This window comes from Mya arenaria, chromosome 15 (assembly GCF_026914265.1).
Source record: "Mya arenaria isolate MELC-2E11 chromosome 15, ASM2691426v1".
Lineage (NCBI taxonomy): Eukaryota > Metazoa > Mollusca > Bivalvia > Myida > Myidae > Mya > Mya arenaria.
Window position 1 is genome coordinate 10,581,446 of NC_069136.1, and position 18,208 is coordinate 10,599,653.

The following is an 18,208-nucleotide window of genomic DNA, read 5'->3' on the forward strand; positions in this document are numbered from 1 at the left end:
AGAAGAAAATATTCTGCAGTATTTATGTAATGCTTTTGACCTTAGAATTTCTCATTTGCTGCTTAAGACTGACCTGATTGCTTTTGTAAACATCAAATAATCTTGCGCAGATTGTTTCTTATGCACATTGACTTTAAAATGAACATGACATAAACTATGGTTTTTACAATATGGGGAAACCAAACATACCTGTCCATGATGTGGGCTAACATCTCGCCTCATTTGAATATCAGAGTAGGCTCTGAACACAATATCAGGGATCAACGCGAGTATAATGAGCATCAGTTCTGCAAACCAGACCGTGACAGACTGGAACACTGTATTCCAGTCATATAGAAGGTAGTTATGGTCACTGAACAACGACCTGGAAATGAATCAAGATAATATATTCATATCACATAATTGTGTCTAAATATTTTTCATTCCTCTTTTTCTTATCATCTATTTGCATTGAACAGATGAACAGATTTAAACTAAGTATATGTGTAAAGAGGACCTGTTTCATTGACAGAAGACTATCTTCAAAAAAACAATGCTGTGGTTACGCCTAACACATTTAGGACTTACATGTAATTACACTCTATATTAACATCGGACGAAACAAAAACATTCACTTCATTTCTGTGATATCTGACAACAATGCAGTATAATGCTATTTCATAATGGGTAATAATAACTCCTTTTTTATTATTTTTATTCCGAAGTTGTTCTATACACTTACGGCCACATGATCGAGTTGTAGACACCCATACCAGCAGTGTACGTGACAACGAAGAATGCAAAACCAAACCAAATGGGGCCTGACCAGTAATGGATGGTTAGGCATAACTGAAAGGCAAATTGTACGAGTCCTTAAAAAAGAAAAATGGTCCTAAACTGGATGAAGATGCTTACGTCAATAGTCGCATATTCTCAAAATAGTGAAAAGTGCAAAAATTACCAAGTAACAATGCGTACGTTCATCTCTAAAATTTGTTACCAATCGGGAAAGTATTTTTCATATATGGAATACTTGCGCAATCCAAAATGAAACTGAATGGAAAACATGATTACAAACATTAAACAAGAGCTGTCGTAAGACAGCGCGCTCGACTACACCGCTTTGACTTAGAAGTGAATACAATAATGATGTAATATTACCAAGTTTGGTCTCTTTATGTCTAACCTAACTAAAATTATTCGATACATAAGGTGACTTTGATGCTGCCCTCCCACCAGCATGCCCAAACAATGACGCAAGTCATTCAAATAACTTGTTTTCCCTTTATGAAAATGTGGTTAAGAATATAAAAATGTGCCTTTCAAAAGAAAAAAAAATCCAGGCCAATAATTTGTATTTAGGGTTAAAATGGAGTTATGTTTCTGTTGTTAGATGGTCGTAAATAATTTTGAATTTTATTAAGTGCATTGAATGAAAGGTATAGAAGTTTTTTTATTAAAATCCCAACTTGCCTTAACTTTAACTTGCCCAAAACTTTAACCTTAGTCAATCAGGGGCCATAACTTGTATTAATGATAATATGAAGTTATGTAACCTTATTGGGTGATGGTCCTGAACAATTATGTGAAGTATTAAGTCAATTGAATGAAGGGTATAATAGTTATTAATAAATATCCCAACCTGCCCTAAAACTTTAATCTCAGTTCCATAGTCAATCAGGGGCCATAATTTGTATAAAAGATAATATGGAGATATCTAACCTCATTATGTGATGGCTCTGAACAACTGTGGGAAGTATTAAGTCAATTGAATGAATGGTATTGGAATTTTAAGTGAAAATCCCAACTTGCCCTAAAGCTTTAACCGGACACCAACACTTGGGCGAGTAGTATAACCCTCCTTATTCTTTGAATAGTCGAGCTAAAATTAAACTCAACAATCTCTTAAACGGTTCTAATTGCACGCACTGAAAAAATATACATTAAAAAACAATTTTTATTAAAGAAGCAAATTTCAAGACATCACTAACCTTAAAACTGACAATCATGAGACTAGCAAAATACATGATGGAACCAAGTGTCCAGTTGCCGATCATCTGAAAACATTAAGAGATTGAAAAATCAGCAGTCTTTACATTTCTTAACAATAAAATTGTAAGCTAACTGGTATGTCACATAAGTTTTTATACAACTCTGTAATAATTAGGAAACAAGTTTGTCACAGAGCCAACCACCATGCTTGTTGATGTTTTTAGTCAAACAAGGGGGCTAAATCCACCATTTCTGAAAGAGTCATCTAGAGAGGACCTTACTTCACATTTGTATATTGTCTCTAACAAGATGTGTAACAAATCTGAGGTCAATATGAGGCCAACGACATCAAAAGATTTGTGTAAGATGGTCCAAAATATTAAAATTATTTGATTGTAAAGAAGGATTTTAACTGATGCAAAACAAAATAGGGGTATATTTTACATGAAGCATTCTGTTATTGCAACAGTCCTACACTGAGTTTGTAAACTTAATTTTCCTTACCCTTCCATCTGGAAAGAGTGAGCTCTCCTCTCCCATTAGGAACACACCTCCAAAGAACACAACCACTGAGTGCCACAGACCTGAACAGCAATCAAACATATCATAGCAGTAGTTGGGCCAGATAAAGAATGATTTTAGATTCTCATCCATTTTGAGAAAACAAAAGAGGCGAGTAGGCAGTATCATTTGTAATTATTAAAAATAAAAGCATGTGATATATTTTGAACTGAAACACAACTTGATTAACCACTTCTCAACAATGTGTTTGCAAAATTAATTACAAGGTTCGAAGTCCAAAAAGAGTCATAGTTTGCAACAAAGTATTATGTCACTTCACTGAATGATACCAGGGAAGACATTGATGAAGTTTTAACTAAATGGCACCAGTGGTTAATAGAACTCATATGTATATGCATGTTAGTGGAAAAGCTTTGATCAAGATTAGACGGTAATATGTATATTCTATATATAAGAAAATAGTTTGTTTCTTCCCCCTGTGGGAATTAGTCTATATACTTTTTCATATTTTTTAAATACAATTCCCATGTGTAACCTTTTACAAACTATATGCTCATTGGGATTATGTTTTTGTTATCTTCCTGACTTTAAATCAAGATTTTTGTATCTTGTATCTCGACGACATTAGAATTTTAAATAAAAAATCTATGGGTCTTGATAAACATAAAAAAAAATTATGTGGCATGTCACCGGTAGCATGTGTACATAGTTTCATGAAAATGTATCGAAAGTTCTTGCACGATGACGCCACAACCAATGATGACACTAGTTCTACTAAAATTGTTTCTGATACAGACAAGATAGAAATCATTCTCACATACCTAAGCTGTTCCACTTGATAAAATTCCTGATTGACATGTTCATATTCTTTGAAACTTTTCTGCAAAAAAAAAGGAAAATTTAAATGTATTTGACAATATTTAAGTGTTCAAAGCTGACGGTGTGGTTAAACATATTTGCAACGAAAACTTCTCCAATTTTTTTTTTCAAATACACAAAGTTCATTGCAACTTAAACATAATTTAATCAGGTTTACTTAATAAACTATTGTAATAGTTCATTTGAATGATGAACTTCTTATTTCTTACATCTCTTAAAAACTTACTTGTAGAGCCTGGGATTTGCCATGAGTGTAGATGGTGGAATGTGCTGTTCAAAAATGCCGTACATAAGAATGGGCATGGCAGTAAAAACCATGTTGAAATTCATCAAGTAGAAACTCTCATACAGTGACTGAAAATACATAGACTTTTATTTCAACATTTATTTTCACGTACTGGTATAGATATTGGCGTCTGTTACTGCTCACTCAATGTGTGATGGGCTTGGGCACCACATGGGGCATATTCTCACCACTCCTCAAAATCAACATCAACAACATCTACCGAGGAAAGTGACTTAAACCTTTATATTGCTTTTAATCATCTTTCATCTAATAGCTGGCGGCACAATAAAGGTTAAATATTTTCAAATTTGCATATTAACAAAACCGACAAGTTTATCAAAACACCACAGTTACATCAAGTTACTGAAAACATAATTACTCTAGTCAACAAGAACAACAGATTCAATAAAATTAATGGAATATTACCTGTTCTGAGAAGGCAGAAAAGAATGTGTAAAAAAGTTGAGCAGTGATGAATGCAACATTCTGAAAGAGAAAGGTAAAATTTCTTCAGTTTTAAAGGAAGTTCAACTACTGTAGTGTATCCGTTTAAAATGTTCATTTTTAAAATAACAACTTTCATTTACGGAAAAAATGTGCCAAAAAATTTAACGACAATGTGAGCCAAACATGATTATTTTGTTTAAATTCATATAAATTATGCATCACATAAAATTGCATGGTACCATGAATAAAAACGTTTATCAGCTTACTTTGTAGAAGAAATAATGAACAAGGTTGGAAAGACGTATGTAGTAGAAGTGTCCATGGACAAGAAGTGCCTTCTTGAGGAAACGGAACTTTGCAAACGCATAATCACTGTTCCTCACTGCTTGGCGACCTTCTTTCCCCATGATTCCTTCAACAGAAGTGTGTTGATATACATTAAGATACTAATATTGAAGCATGTCCTTCAAAACTGGCCATTTTCAATGACATTAAAAGGCAGGCTGATTTTCTTGCAAGGCATTCATATATAGGCCAGTTTTCATGCAATGGCTTTCATAATCGGTATTCAGGCCAACTTTGTATGCCGCAAATGGCATGAACAAACAGGCCAATTATCAGGCAACGACATTAGTAAACAGGCAAATTTACCAGCAATGATATTAATACACATGCCAATTTTCAGGCAATGACATTAATAATTCAGGCAAAGACATTAATAAACAGGCCAATTTTCAGGCAACAACATTAACAACAAGGGCATTTTTTTAACATAAAATGATGATTACAATTTGGATCTCTGAAAACAGCCAACAATCAATACAGCCAATCAATACAGTTTTCTTAAACGGATTCATTGGCAGGATAGTTTTATTGCATGTATCTATCTGGTCCTAGTATTGCCTCACCTATTCCAACATCAGCCTCCTCTATCATGCTGACATCGTTAGCACCATCACCTATAGCTGCAGTCACTGGGTGATCTTTGGAATGTTTGATAAGCTTCACAACCTGAAAACATGCACTTGTGGTTATTAGATTGATTGTTACACATATTAATCTCACAGTGCCAAGCTGATAAGAATCATGCTGGAGTCTGCTTCCTGGGTAGAGACCAGAACTAGTGACATCTTTGAAAGGCCATGAAAACATGACTGGTTGGACTTAAACCCACAAACAACTGGCAGAAGTGGGGCACCTATACCAATTAACCACTGTTGTTTAATAGTTTACACTTTTAAAACAGTATACTTAATGTATACACAATTAAATGTTCTAGTTTAAAATTAAAAGCTGTGTCCATTCAATGTACTTTTAACAATGAAGTTGTGACTCATTTTCCAAATTCAGGCATTTCAGCAGATATTGTTGGAAGGCAATACACTGCATCTTAACCAGTCTTTTTTGCCATAAAATGAGTCGTGCCTATGATTTATAATTTATAGCCTTTAAGCTGCACTCACCCAGATTGACTGCTTTGACCATTTTTTATTTTTGTCTTGTAATGAGCCAAATTTTGCATAAATGGTGATATACGACTGCTGATTAAAGATCAGATCAGATCCAGGATTTTTTTTAGCATTTTTTAACATTTAAGTTCAAAATTAATGTTTTATAGCTAGAAGCGTTACAAATGCTTTAAGAAGAATAAAAAATTTCAGCAGTTTTCCAAATATTTCAGATCTGTTCTATTGTGGTTATCTTATTTGGCTGAATTGAAAGCATTGATGCCAAAATCAGCTGATTATGAGACAAGTAATACAAAAGTTTTCAAATGTAATAGTGCTGCTTTCAGTCATTAATATAGCAATTATTGCTTTAACATCATAAGTATGCATCTTTCACTCAGCTTACATTTAATTACTAGTACCTGATATTAAGAGCAATTTTCATAATTGTTTTATGTATAAGAACTTTTCTTTATATGAAGTGTATGAGTCCTACCTCAGCTTTTTGAAGTGGGGTCATTCTACAACACAGTACAGCTGAACAGTTGAGACTAAGAGAGCACAATGCATCTGCATGTTCCAAACAGTGTTGGAGGCTAGCACCATCTATAACGAGAGCAAACCTTCGAGCTGTGCCTACATGTCTCGCCTCCTCCAATCTGTAATATAACATGGGTCTTTCTGTAAATGTTGCAACAATTTACACAACGCTGATCTTCAGCCTTTAAATAGAACAATACATGGACTATTCCTTCAAAAAAAAATATATGTGTAGCTTTAATCCTTACATTCGAATATGTGCAATATATGTCATAGATATGTGTAAAATTTTGCCAACATTGGAGTATGTGAAGCATTTCTCTTAACCTTTGAGAATATGAAACTTTCCTCCTTACATTTAGGAATATGTTGAGTTCTATCTTATATCTGAGTGGGTGTTACATTTGTCCTTACATTTCAGTAGGTGTAGCTTTTCTCATAACATTTGAGAATGTGTTACCTTCCTCCATACATTTGAGTATGTGTTAAGTTCAACCTTACATATGAGTATGTGTTAAGTTCAACCTTACATTTGAGTTTGTGTTAAGTTCAACCTTACATATGAGTATGTGTTAAGTTCAACCTTACATATGAGTATGTGTTAAGTTCAACCTTACATATGAGTATGTGTTAAGTTCAACCTTACATATGAGTATAAGTTAAGTGCAACCTTACATTGGAGTATGAGTTAAGTTCAACCTTGCATTGGAGTATGAGTTAAGTTCAACCTTACATTTGAGTATGAGTTAAGTTCAACCTTACATTGGAGTATGTGTTAAGTTCAACCTTACATATGAGTATGTGTTAAGTTCAACCTTACATATGAGTATGTGTTAAGTTCAACCTTGCATTGGAGTATGAGTAAAGTGCAACCTTCCATTGGAGTATGAGTTAAGTTCAACCTTGCATTGGAGTATGAGTTAAGTACAACCTTGCATTGGAGTATGAGTTAAGTGCAACCTTGCATTGGAGTATGAGTTAAGTTCAACCTTGCATTGGAGTATGAGTTAAGTTCAACCTTACATATGAGTATGAGTTAAGTTCAACCTTATATTTTAGTTAGTGTTAAGTTCAACCTTATACTTGATGTGTAAAGTTCAACTTTACATTTGAGTATGTGTTAAGTTCAACCTTACATATGAGTATGTGTTAAGTTCAACCTTACATTTGAGTATGTGTTAAGTTCAACCTTACATATGAGTATGTGTTAAGTTCAACCTTACATTGGAGTATGAGTTAAGTTCAACCTTACATTGGAGTATGAGTTAAGTTCAACCTTACATATGAGTATGTGTTAAGTTCAACCTTACATATGAGTATGTGTTAAGTTCAACCTTACATATGAGTATGTGTTAAGTTCAACCTTACATTGGAGTATGAGTTAAGTTCAACCTTACATATGAGTATGTGTTAAGTTCAACCTTACATATGAGTATGTGTTAAGTTCAACCTTACATTGGAGTATGAGTTAAGTTCAACCTTACATATGAGTATGTGTTAAGTTCAACCTTACATATGAGTATGAGTTAAGTTCAACCTTACATTGGAGTATGTGTTAAGTTCAACCTTACATTGGAGTATGAGTTAAGTTCAACCTTTCATATGAGTATGTGTTAAGTTCAACCTTACATTGGAGTATGTGTTAAGTTCAACCTTACATTGGAGTATGAGTTAAGTTCAACCTTACATTGGAGTATGTGTTAAGTTCAACCTTACATATGAGTATGTGTTAAGTTCAACCTTACATATGAGTATAAGTTAAGTGCAACCTTACATTGGAGTATGAGTTAAGTTCAACCTTGCATTTGAGTATGAGTTAAGTTCAACCTTACATTTGAGTATGAGTTAAGTTCAACCTTACATTGGAGTATGTGTTAAGTTCAACCTTACATATGAGTATGTGTTAAGTTCAACCTTACATATGAGTATGTGTTAAGTTCAACCTTGCATTGGAGTATGAGTTAAGTGCAACCTTCCATTGGAGTATGAGTTAAGTTCAACCTTGCATTGGAGTATGAGTTAAGTACAACCTTGCATTGGAGTATGAGTTAAGTTCAACCTTGCATTGGAGTATGAGTTAAGTTCAACCTTACATTGGAGTATGTGTTAAGTTCAACCTTACATATGAGTATGAGTTAAGTTCAACCTTATATTTTAGTTTGTGTTAAGTTCAACCTTATACTTGATGTGTAAAGTTCAACTTTACATTTGAGTATGTGTTAAGTTCAACCTTACATATGAGTATGTGTTAAGTTCAACCTTACATTTGAGTATGTGTTAAGTTCAACCTTACATATGAGTATGTGTTAAGTTCAACCTTACATTGGAGTATGAGTTAAGTTCAACCTTACATTGGAGTATGAGTTAAGTTCAACCTTACATATGAGTATGTGTTAAGTTCAACCTTACATATGAGTATGTGTTAAGTTCAACCTTACATATGAGTATGTGTTAAGTTCAACCTTACATTGGAGTATGAGTTAAGTTCAACCTTACATATGAGTATGTGTTAAGTTCAACCTTACATATGAGTATGTGTTAAGTTCAACCTTACATTGGAGTATGAGTTAAGTTCAACCTTACATATGAGTATGTGTTAAGTTCAACCTTACATTGGAGTATGAGTTAAGTTCAACCTTACATTGGAGTATGTGTTAAGTTCAACCTTACATTGGAGTATGAGTTAAGTTCAACCTTTCATATGAGTATGTGTTAAGTTCAACCTTACATTGGAGTATGTGTTAAGTTCAACCTTACATTGGAGTATGAGTTAAGTTCAACTTTACATATGAGTATGTGTTAAGTTCAACCTTACATTGGAGAATGAGTTAAGTTCAACCTTACATTGGAGTATGTGTTAAGTTCAACCTTACATATGAGTATGTGTTAAGTTCAACCTTACATATGAGTATGTGTTAAGTTCAACCTTACATTCGAGTATGTTTTAAGTTCAACCTTACATTTCAGCATGTGTTAAGTTCAACCTTACATTTCAGTGTGAGTTAAGTTCAACCTTACATATGAGTATGTGTTAAGTTTAACCTTTTTATTTGAGAATGTGTTAAGTTCAACCTTACAATTGAGTATGTGATAAGTTCAACTTTACATTAATATTTGAGTATATGTTAAGTTCAGCCTTACATTTAAGAATGTGTAACATTTGTCTGTATATTGAATATTTGTAACATATTGCCAATATTTCAGTATGTGTAGCATTCCTCAGAAACATTTGAGTTTGAGTAACCTTCATCCTTATATATGTGTATGTGTAACATTCATCCTTATATTTGACTATATGTTACATTTCTGCTTACATTTGCGTATGTGTCCGGATTAGTTCTTCACAATCTTTAGGATTTCTCTGCCTGGTAATGGACAGAGTGGTCATATCAGAGGTGAAATGTCCCGCAGAATGACTGACGTTGACCGCTGTCTCCTCTTTATCGCCCGTCAACACCCAGACCTGGAGAACCAACAGGGTAACATGGCTGGTAGTCAGTGTTGTAATTAAGGTAGTGATTTTAAGTAATTGGCCTATATTAGTGATCTCATAGATATCTATATAACTTGTTAACTAAGATCATATATTCACAATAACTAACATTTCATTTTAAATTTGCTATAAGGTAGATGAATTTTATTATTAGATATTCTTTTATATTCTAATCCCATTATTTGAACACAGAAAATGATATGTGCCAAATTTACTGGTGCTACTTTACAAACATTGAAAACCTGAAACATTAGGATACACAAGTTACCTTGATACCAGCAGCCAGTAGAGACTGTATAGTGTCTGGCACATCTTCCTGTAGCTTGTCTTCGACTGCTGTGGCTCCTAACACCCGTAAATCCACTTCCACCTCACTGTATGCTGTTGCCAGCTAAAATACACAAGAGTCAAATTATTAACATTTGTATCTAAACTACACAAATGCATGACATGTTGACAAATTCTCAATTTTATTTAAAAAAAACAACAAATTCTGACTTATTTAATCCTATTATCCATTTTTATAAACCCAGCATCTATCCTGATGTACTCTCAACATTTATCCATTTTCACATCTTAGGCCAGCAAGAAATTCTCAAAATCCCAAGATTTTTTTTACAAAACTCCTGTTTTGGCAACAAATGGTCAAAAATCAGGATAAAACCTACCACAGTTTAAACTACTGCATGCTGTTTAGTTTCAAAAATCGAATACATCCATCTCACTAATTTAAAAAAATTCTCTGAATTAAGGTCTTAATCCTGAAATTTACTTTAAGTATGAAGGATTCAGAACACAAGCAGGGTTAAAGGACTTATTCCCCTGTTGAAATTATGTTCAAAGCCATCTATGTTATCAATTTCAAAGTACTAATACAGTCGAATCCCGACAGATTGAACTCGCTTGGCTCAATTTCCTCGATGACTCGAACTCGATGTAAAGAACCGATTTCTTAATACTGGATATAGGCATTCCCACTTGGCTCAAATTCCCTAAGGCTCTAGGTATTTTGGGGACCTCGAGCCACAGGGTTAGACTGTATATTATTACCGGTATATGCATCACCAGATGAAGACTAAATAAAGTCAAAACACGTTTTTGAAGTGGGAGTGTTTCATATTATATCTAAGGTCCTTCTTTAAAGTTTGAATGCAAATGACCAGCACAAAACAAGCTTTTAAATTAAAAGCTCCCAATCCTGATTTCAGGATTTATCTTAAACCTTTATCATCCTGTTTTTTTTCTCTCATGTACCTTATCTGCCCTGTCCTGCAGGGCTGTCTTGGCGTCATTCAGAGTCTGGTCTATCCTGTCAAACTCTTTAGGGTCCAACTGTTTTAAACCTAACACCAGAGTCCTCAAACCAAGCTGAAACAAAACATAGATTGCCTTACTTTATGCCTTGGCTTCATCCAGAATCTGGTTCTCTTTATGGTTCAACGTCTCAAACCAAGCTTAAACTTAACAGAAAGAATCTTATTGCTTCAGTATTTCAATGGTGGATGGCTTAAAAGAAATTACTTCATATATGAATTAAGGTAGGTATATCATTTTTGCAGTCACACAACACATTTCAGTGAACATTTACTTTTTGTAATAAAATAATTCTATATCTCTTCAACATACACAATTAGTACTATTCTTAGCTCAACCACTATTTCATTGCCACCAGCATGCGATTTTGAAATATGAAATACGTAGAAATACGTATGAAATACGTAGTAGCAAACACTTACAGCAGTTTTGTCTAAAACTGGTTAACTCTATAGTTTGGTTAAAGATAGCCAAAATGTTTAATGATTGGCCAATATATATCCAATAATTACTTCCTCTAATCAAATCTATCCGAAACTGGCCAAAGATAATCCATGGACACTTTATCCCAGTTTTATACAAATCTTGATTAAAATCTAAACACAATGTTGACAAGCAGTGGGATAGAACTGATACTGTGCACCAATTTATCTTCATTTCAAAAGAAACGTTGCTTGCAAAAAAAGTTTAAGTATTGGAAAGAAAGCTGTTTTGATATGAACATATCATTAGCTCAAAGCGTTATTTATTTCTTAACAATAGTTGGGTTTTTCAACTAACACTTTCACAGTGCTCCAGATAATGTTCAAAAGTATGCAAAATTACAGAAGAACACAATGATTTTCAAGCTTTGTGTTATAAACAGCATTAAATTTAGGCAATTTCCAATCCACCAAAGTGTATATTAGACATACAGATTGAAATCTGGGGGTAAAATACACTTGACTAAAAACCTGCTAAAATGTGTAACTATTAAATACTCATAGTGGATGAACACATGTACTTACAATGGCATACTCGTTTACATGAGTGAGCACAGACTCCTTATCCCCCTCTGTCACTCTACCCAACATGGTCGACTCAGCACCTTTACACAGCAGGTAAATCTCACCTGAAATAAGGGAAAACAATACAAAATGACATGTATCTAAGCTATCCGAAACTAAGTGTCAAATTAACATCTTGAGTGTAAATTTCTTTCACTATATTCAACATGGCAATCTCTGAATGTTTTAATCATATCTACAGTAAGTTTGATCTATTTTGTGTTAAATTCTTATTTCACAGAGAAACAACAGTTGCACAGGGCAAATGCCAACAATGTATGCTTTCAAGTCAAACAAGGGACATAACTCAATAATTACTAAAGCCAAAGTAATGGGCCTTGCTGTACACATTCACATTGTCTTTGGCAACATGTTTACTAAGTTTCATTTCATTTCTTGAACACTTTTTTAGTAATGGCCACTTAGGCTAAAGGGTTTTAAACTACCATGACAACACTGCCAACTTCATCAAGGCCATCTGAATACCCCAGATTCTTTTCATTAAGAACAGATGTGCAAATAAAATGACCAGTTCTGATGACTAATCATTACGAATCATATTTCCATATCTTGACAATTGAGTATAGGCATAATGAAAGTGTTTGAATGACAATGACACAATGTCTTACCCCTCTCATTCTCCACAATAACACTCATCCGCTTTCTTGTTGCATCAAAATCAAGTGTGTGTAGTAACTTGTATCTCCTCATTTCACCTTTGAAGGTGACCTCCATCATCCCATCATGTGGTCCATGGAACACTATACCATACCTGGAACACAGTTACTTTTATTAACCCAACTCAAAACACGTTTTGTTGTCAGGCTTGCATAGTGGTTAGAGCACATGCTTTTCACCAAGCCGACCCTGGTTTGATTCCCGGCTTGGGTGCATGTGAGTTGGGTTGGTGGTCACCAAGCCAAACAAGTGGGTTTTCTCCAGGTCCCCCCTTTCCCCCACAGCACAAGACCACACTCTCATACAACATTGTGCCAACGAGACTGACAATTGTTATAAAATAAATCATGTTTAAAACATGTTGTTTTTACATCTGGTTTGCATACAATTACAAATACACAGTCAAAGGACATGTTACATAAATCAGACTTTATTTACACTCAACTTGGGATTCTAAACACAAATCATATCAATGTCATTCATATTACAATATGTGTAACACCTTCAGAATACCTCTTGTACATAAAACACTGTCTTGTTTGTAGGCATATGACATTTTATTGTGGAAAAATGAATGGTAGGTTGATAAAACCAGTGATGTGATTAAAGCAGGTTATTTTCAGTGTTGTAGATGTATTATCACAATCATTTTCTTCTTGAAACAATGAGTGTAAATATCAACATTGAATACTTAAGAATTGCGTTCATCTGTTTATGAAACATTTGATCAGTGCACGGATACCTGATACATTCATTATATGGCTAATTACCTTAGAAAATGGGAAGAAATAGTCAAAAATGATAGAAGTGAGAAATTGTCACACTTAGCAAAAATTCTGGTGCTGGGTAAGGGTGTGGGAATTTTTCCCATGGGAGTTTTGCCTGAACCCCACAGTACACCCTACATTACACCCTACATTACACCCAACATTACACCCCATCTGTACACCAAAGTCACCCACCTCCTACAGGCCTCTATGAAAGCCTTTTCATCAGGAGATGGAGCCTGATAGTCATACTCATATCCATCATAACTGTACATGGTGGATGCCCCCAGTTCTACGGCTTGGGAATGGTCCACTCGCACACTGTGACATAGTACCAACAATGTGAAAAATGTCTCAATGTCCGTCTGAAAATATAATAATAAATTTAATTGAACAGTCGTATAATTGTATTAATATGATTCTCAGGGACAGAAATGCGCTGTACCACATTCAAAGCAGAGCTCTATATTGACATAGTTAGGTGGAAAAAATGTCATATTATCAGAAAAGTACATGTAGATCAGACAAGCCATAGAATATCATGAATAAAATCAATAGCCTGCTAAGACATTTAAAAAATTGCATAATGGCATCCAGCCATAGTCATGTTATGAAATACATACATGATCCATCATATGAATTTGATACATCAAGTGGTTACTGACATATATGGCCTTGATAGTACGGATATGATAGTAACTTGCATGCACAATTTTAAACAAAGTGAGACGCCGAAGCTAGGGCGAGTAGAAAAGCTCTCCTCAATCTTTGAATAGTCAAACTTAAAAGAAGCTGCTTTAAACTATTTAATTTATATCATTAAGAGTGTAGCAGCTATTTGTATATTGTTGTCAACCAATATTTCAGAAGATTACAGTTTTGTCATAGGATAATTTGTGTTTTTTTAAGACTGAATAAGCATCATTACCATTAACACATAGAAAGAAGACGTGCCCAAATAAATCTCGTGCAGGGTTGAAAATGTTTAAAGGAACCAAAAAGTAAGGTACTAGGCTACAAACAAAATGGTGAAACAAAAGTGCCACGGAGCGAACACCAATGCTAGTTTGTTGTTTTCCATTTAAACATGGGACATATAAACCTGACAGCTATGAAAGCAAGAATTATGGGTCTTGCTCTACTTCTGTGGATTGTATTTTGCAGCATGTGTACCGTACTAAGTTTCAGTTGAATATTTTAACACTTTTTAGTTATGGCCAAAATTACAGTTTAGCACAACTACAATGACAACAATGACACCTTAGCTGTCACAATACAAAGTTTAAAAATCACTCTGGTGATAAAAAATGGTGAAAAAGATCACTGTAAAATCTTCTAATACTGGTGACACTAGTGTAAAATTGCAAACTCAAAGCTGTATCAACTGGAAAAACAAACAATAATTAATTATTATGATGAGGGAGATTGTTAAAATCAATACCATTCTGGAGTATGATAACAAAACAACATATTTTTTTTTTTACCTGAAATCTGGTGTCTAAATTCAAATGAAAGAATGTTGACTTTTTGATGTGTACATGTACATAGGAGATATTATGCAACTTTTTAAGGATGCTTCTCTGAAATCTTGTATTTGACGCGTCAAGTTCACTGTGTAAACATGTGTTCACCAAAATATGTACAGTCAAGATGAATGCAAGTTTACACACCGAAATAGAAGTGATACAAGTCATCAGAAAAGTGTCCTATCATGGAATTCCTTTTTTGATATACCTCCTTTGATTAATTACTTGTTTTAAGGTACTGTTTGTAGTTTCAACCAATAAAACTGCGCTTTAAATATAATAGCTTTTACACAACATTTCCTGGTATTTCGATTCTTGAAATGGAGTCAAGAATCAATCACATAAATGATTGAGTGCATTATCTTAGCAGTACTTTCCTGAAAAAGTTGGTCATCGATTCATTTGTAAATATCATAATTTTTTAATTACTCAATGTGTAAAAGGTAGCACTCAACACACAGCGTTAGCAAAGTACGGGATCAGAAAACGATTATAGCATGATATGGATTTTACAATATGGTGTACTTTGATTTCACTGTTGGATTTTAAAATGGAAAATGACTGAAATTTAATAAATTTACATCTCAGACTGTTTTCATTTGTTTGCTAAGCTGAATATTATTTAATTTTAATATGCCAATGTAAAAACTCAAAAATCCAATTGTGTAACTTGTATTTGTTTTCACCAAATTCATTTGTATTGATACAAATATAAGATCCTATTTTACCTGCAGCTTTGTAAATATAAACTTTTTGATCACCTGATAAGCAGCGTTACAGTGACACACAACAGTTTCTGAACCATCAAATGTTAATAAACATGGAAACCAAATAAAGAATTCCCCAGAAAATAAGCACTTCTACCTTCAATATACATTCAAGTACTAAGATCAAATTTCTAGATGTCCAAATTGGAGATAAATGGCAAATAACCACAACAAGCAATATTTCTTAGCTTCAAATAATAAAAAATACTACTTAAAAAACATTTTTACCCAAATTAAGCATTTTAACCAACAAAATACCCTTGAGATAATTACCCTCCACCGCAACTTCCCCACCCCTTAACTTACATCAAATATGGGGACTGGTTCTGGCACCCCTCCTGTTGGGGAAGATAGACACAGCATACTGCCGACCTCCTCGTACTGTTTACCGGAGATAGAGCACTTGCGGAACTGCATCTCGTTCTCTGTCAGTGTTCCTGTCTTGTCTGTGAAAAGGTACTCCACCTGCAGGATAGAATAGAATAGATTATAATCACCGGTTCTAACATCTGATAATAGTCAATCCTGAAAAATAGCCGAGGGTCTCTGTGAGTATGAGGGAATCATGCCCAAAGCAGGGTAAAGGGGCTTGGACCCTTTTAAATTGTTTCCAAAGTAATTTATATTTATTTCAAAGTACTGCTACTGTTTTTAATGCAAATGTGTAAGCAAAAAAAGTTAAAAGCTCTCAATCCAGATTTCAGGATTCATCCTGAACATTAGAACCCCTGTATATTAGAGGTAAATATAAATAGAGAGGCAATAATATAAGCTTTAAGCTCCTCAATCCTTACAATGATATATGTGTAATATGTGTTGTTTCAATAACTTTCATTATTCATAATGCTTAAACTAATATAATACTAGATGATACATGAAATGACTTCTTGAGCATTTTCAGAACACAATCACTTACACACCTTGATTAAAAAATAAAACAAATGGAATTGTGTTAGGTATCAGATACTTACAAACAAAAGTTACAAGTTATAAGATTACCAGAACAAAAAGTTTAACATCATCCAAAACAAAAATAATACATTAATTTGATATATTTCTTGAGTTTGGATTATGCCCTATTATATTTCAATGTTTATATAATATAATATCCAAGTGTCTCATTTATACCTATTTCATTGATCAAAAACAGATGCATAGAGCTGAGACAAAATAATAAATATAAAAGTCGTTACACCCTCCTGATTCACACAAAAAAGAGAAATAACATGGATATTCCCCAACCACACTGACCTGTCCCAGCTCTTCATTGAGGTCAGAAGTGTTCGCTTTGGCGGGTTCATTTGTATTAGGATCATACATATCCAGGTCCCAGTCAAAAAACATTGAACCTATGAACTTCTGCAGCTCTGAAAATGAAGACAATGTTATATACACTCTGAAAATAAAGACATTGTTATATACAATCGATCTACTCAAATTATAGAAAACATCAAGCCTTTTAATATCGGCAGCCATTTGTATAAAACCTTGATAAGTTACCTAAAGGTCATCTTTTGGGTAGTTTGCACATTTTAATGGTTTGATTGGTCAATAGTCATTAATGGATAAAAATTGACCAATCAATAAACATTTTGGCTAGCTTTGACCAAACCATCAAACTAACCAGTTTTATACAAATTGCTGCAGTTAAGCTTTAAAGTTCAAGACAATTTAGCATGTTATGCGATTTTAAATGAGTTCTAAGCATAAAATAAGCAGAAGAATTGTTTGCTTAAGTGAGATACCAAAAATAGTTAAAATAATTATGACTTCTGGTGTTCATTGCATGAAATGAAATTGATATTTCACTACAAAAACACATAAAACACATAAACGCTCACTCCTTTCATTCTCTAGATAATAGGGCAACAATATGACCAGTTCCCCTCCGCACTGCTACCCATTTAATTCCTTGGTGGACAGTGTTTTGTCAGGTTTACTAGTAATTGTTAAAATGTTCTTGAGGGAATACCCCCAAACCCCCCTTCCACCAATTTAAGACAAAAAAATCTCTGTTCTATGGAAGGGGCGAAAGTCAAAAACCTACGCCCCTTAATTTCACCCCCTCTTACGTCAAATCCTGGATCCGACCCTGCACTTTTCCTGTCGAGTCAATATCTATATAAAATAAGCCTGTCAACTATCAACAAGGGTAGCTACAGTTTGAATCTGCTCACCTATAGTAACATACAGTGATATTGGAATGACGTAGTTATATAGCACAACAAAGGCCAGGAAGTCTTCAAGGATTCGCAGTGGCTGAAACATAACATGGTTAGATGAAATTCCACCAGTCACAGTATAAGCATTTCATATGTTAACTCTACAGGATAACTGCTTTCATCTTCCCATATTTCATTCAAAATATATATCAAACATCAGATTGCAAAATTATAATTTTTACTCTTATATATTGAAACAGACTAAAATGAAAGCATGGCTAATATTATGCTTTTCTCTGCTTTCATCTTCGACTGACATACACATAGTATAACATTTTATATATGTTTAATATTCATTGAAT

At 33.9% G+C, this 18,208-nt stretch overlaps 1 protein-coding gene across 11 annotated transcripts in view; it reads right to left on the reverse strand.

Moving 5' to 3' along the window:
* The window catches only part of LOC128219680 (phospholipid-transporting ATPase IF-like), a 46,892-nt gene that overhangs the window by 13,827 nt on the left and 14,857 nt on the right, over window positions 1-18,208 (reverse strand). For all 11 annotated transcript variants that reach the window (XR_008258623.1, XR_008258624.1, XM_052927576.1 and 8 more), the window contains exons 10-28: window positions 17,862-17,943; window positions 16,936-17,051; window positions 15,991-16,149; window positions 13,587-13,756; window positions 12,576-12,718; window positions 11,908-12,011; window positions 10,841-10,954; window positions 9,855-9,977; window positions 9,408-9,556; window positions 6,050-6,212; window positions 5,014-5,116; window positions 4,372-4,517; window positions 4,085-4,144; window positions 3,599-3,726; window positions 3,315-3,373; window positions 2,476-2,555; window positions 1,971-2,036; window positions 722-828; window positions 190-364 (exon numbers count right to left, since the gene is read on the reverse strand). Coding sequence is in view for 9 of the 11 variants with exons in the window: in XM_052927576.1 (XP_052783536.1) it covers window positions 190-364; window positions 722-828; window positions 1,971-2,036; window positions 2,476-2,555; window positions 3,315-3,373; window positions 3,599-3,726; window positions 4,085-4,144; window positions 4,372-4,517; window positions 5,014-5,116; window positions 6,050-6,212; window positions 9,408-9,556; window positions 9,855-9,977; window positions 10,841-10,954; window positions 11,908-12,011; window positions 12,576-12,718; window positions 13,587-13,756; window positions 15,991-16,149; window positions 16,936-17,051; window positions 17,862-17,943 (2,247 nt within the window). In the remaining 2 variants the exon portion in view is untranslated. The remainder of the gene's footprint in view (window positions 1-189; window positions 365-721; window positions 829-1,970; window positions 2,037-2,475; window positions 2,556-3,314; window positions 3,374-3,598; window positions 3,727-4,084; window positions 4,145-4,371; window positions 4,518-5,013; window positions 5,117-6,049; window positions 6,213-9,407; window positions 9,557-9,854; window positions 9,978-10,840; window positions 10,955-11,907; window positions 12,012-12,575; window positions 12,719-13,586; window positions 13,757-15,990; window positions 16,150-16,935; window positions 17,052-17,861; window positions 17,944-18,208) is intronic.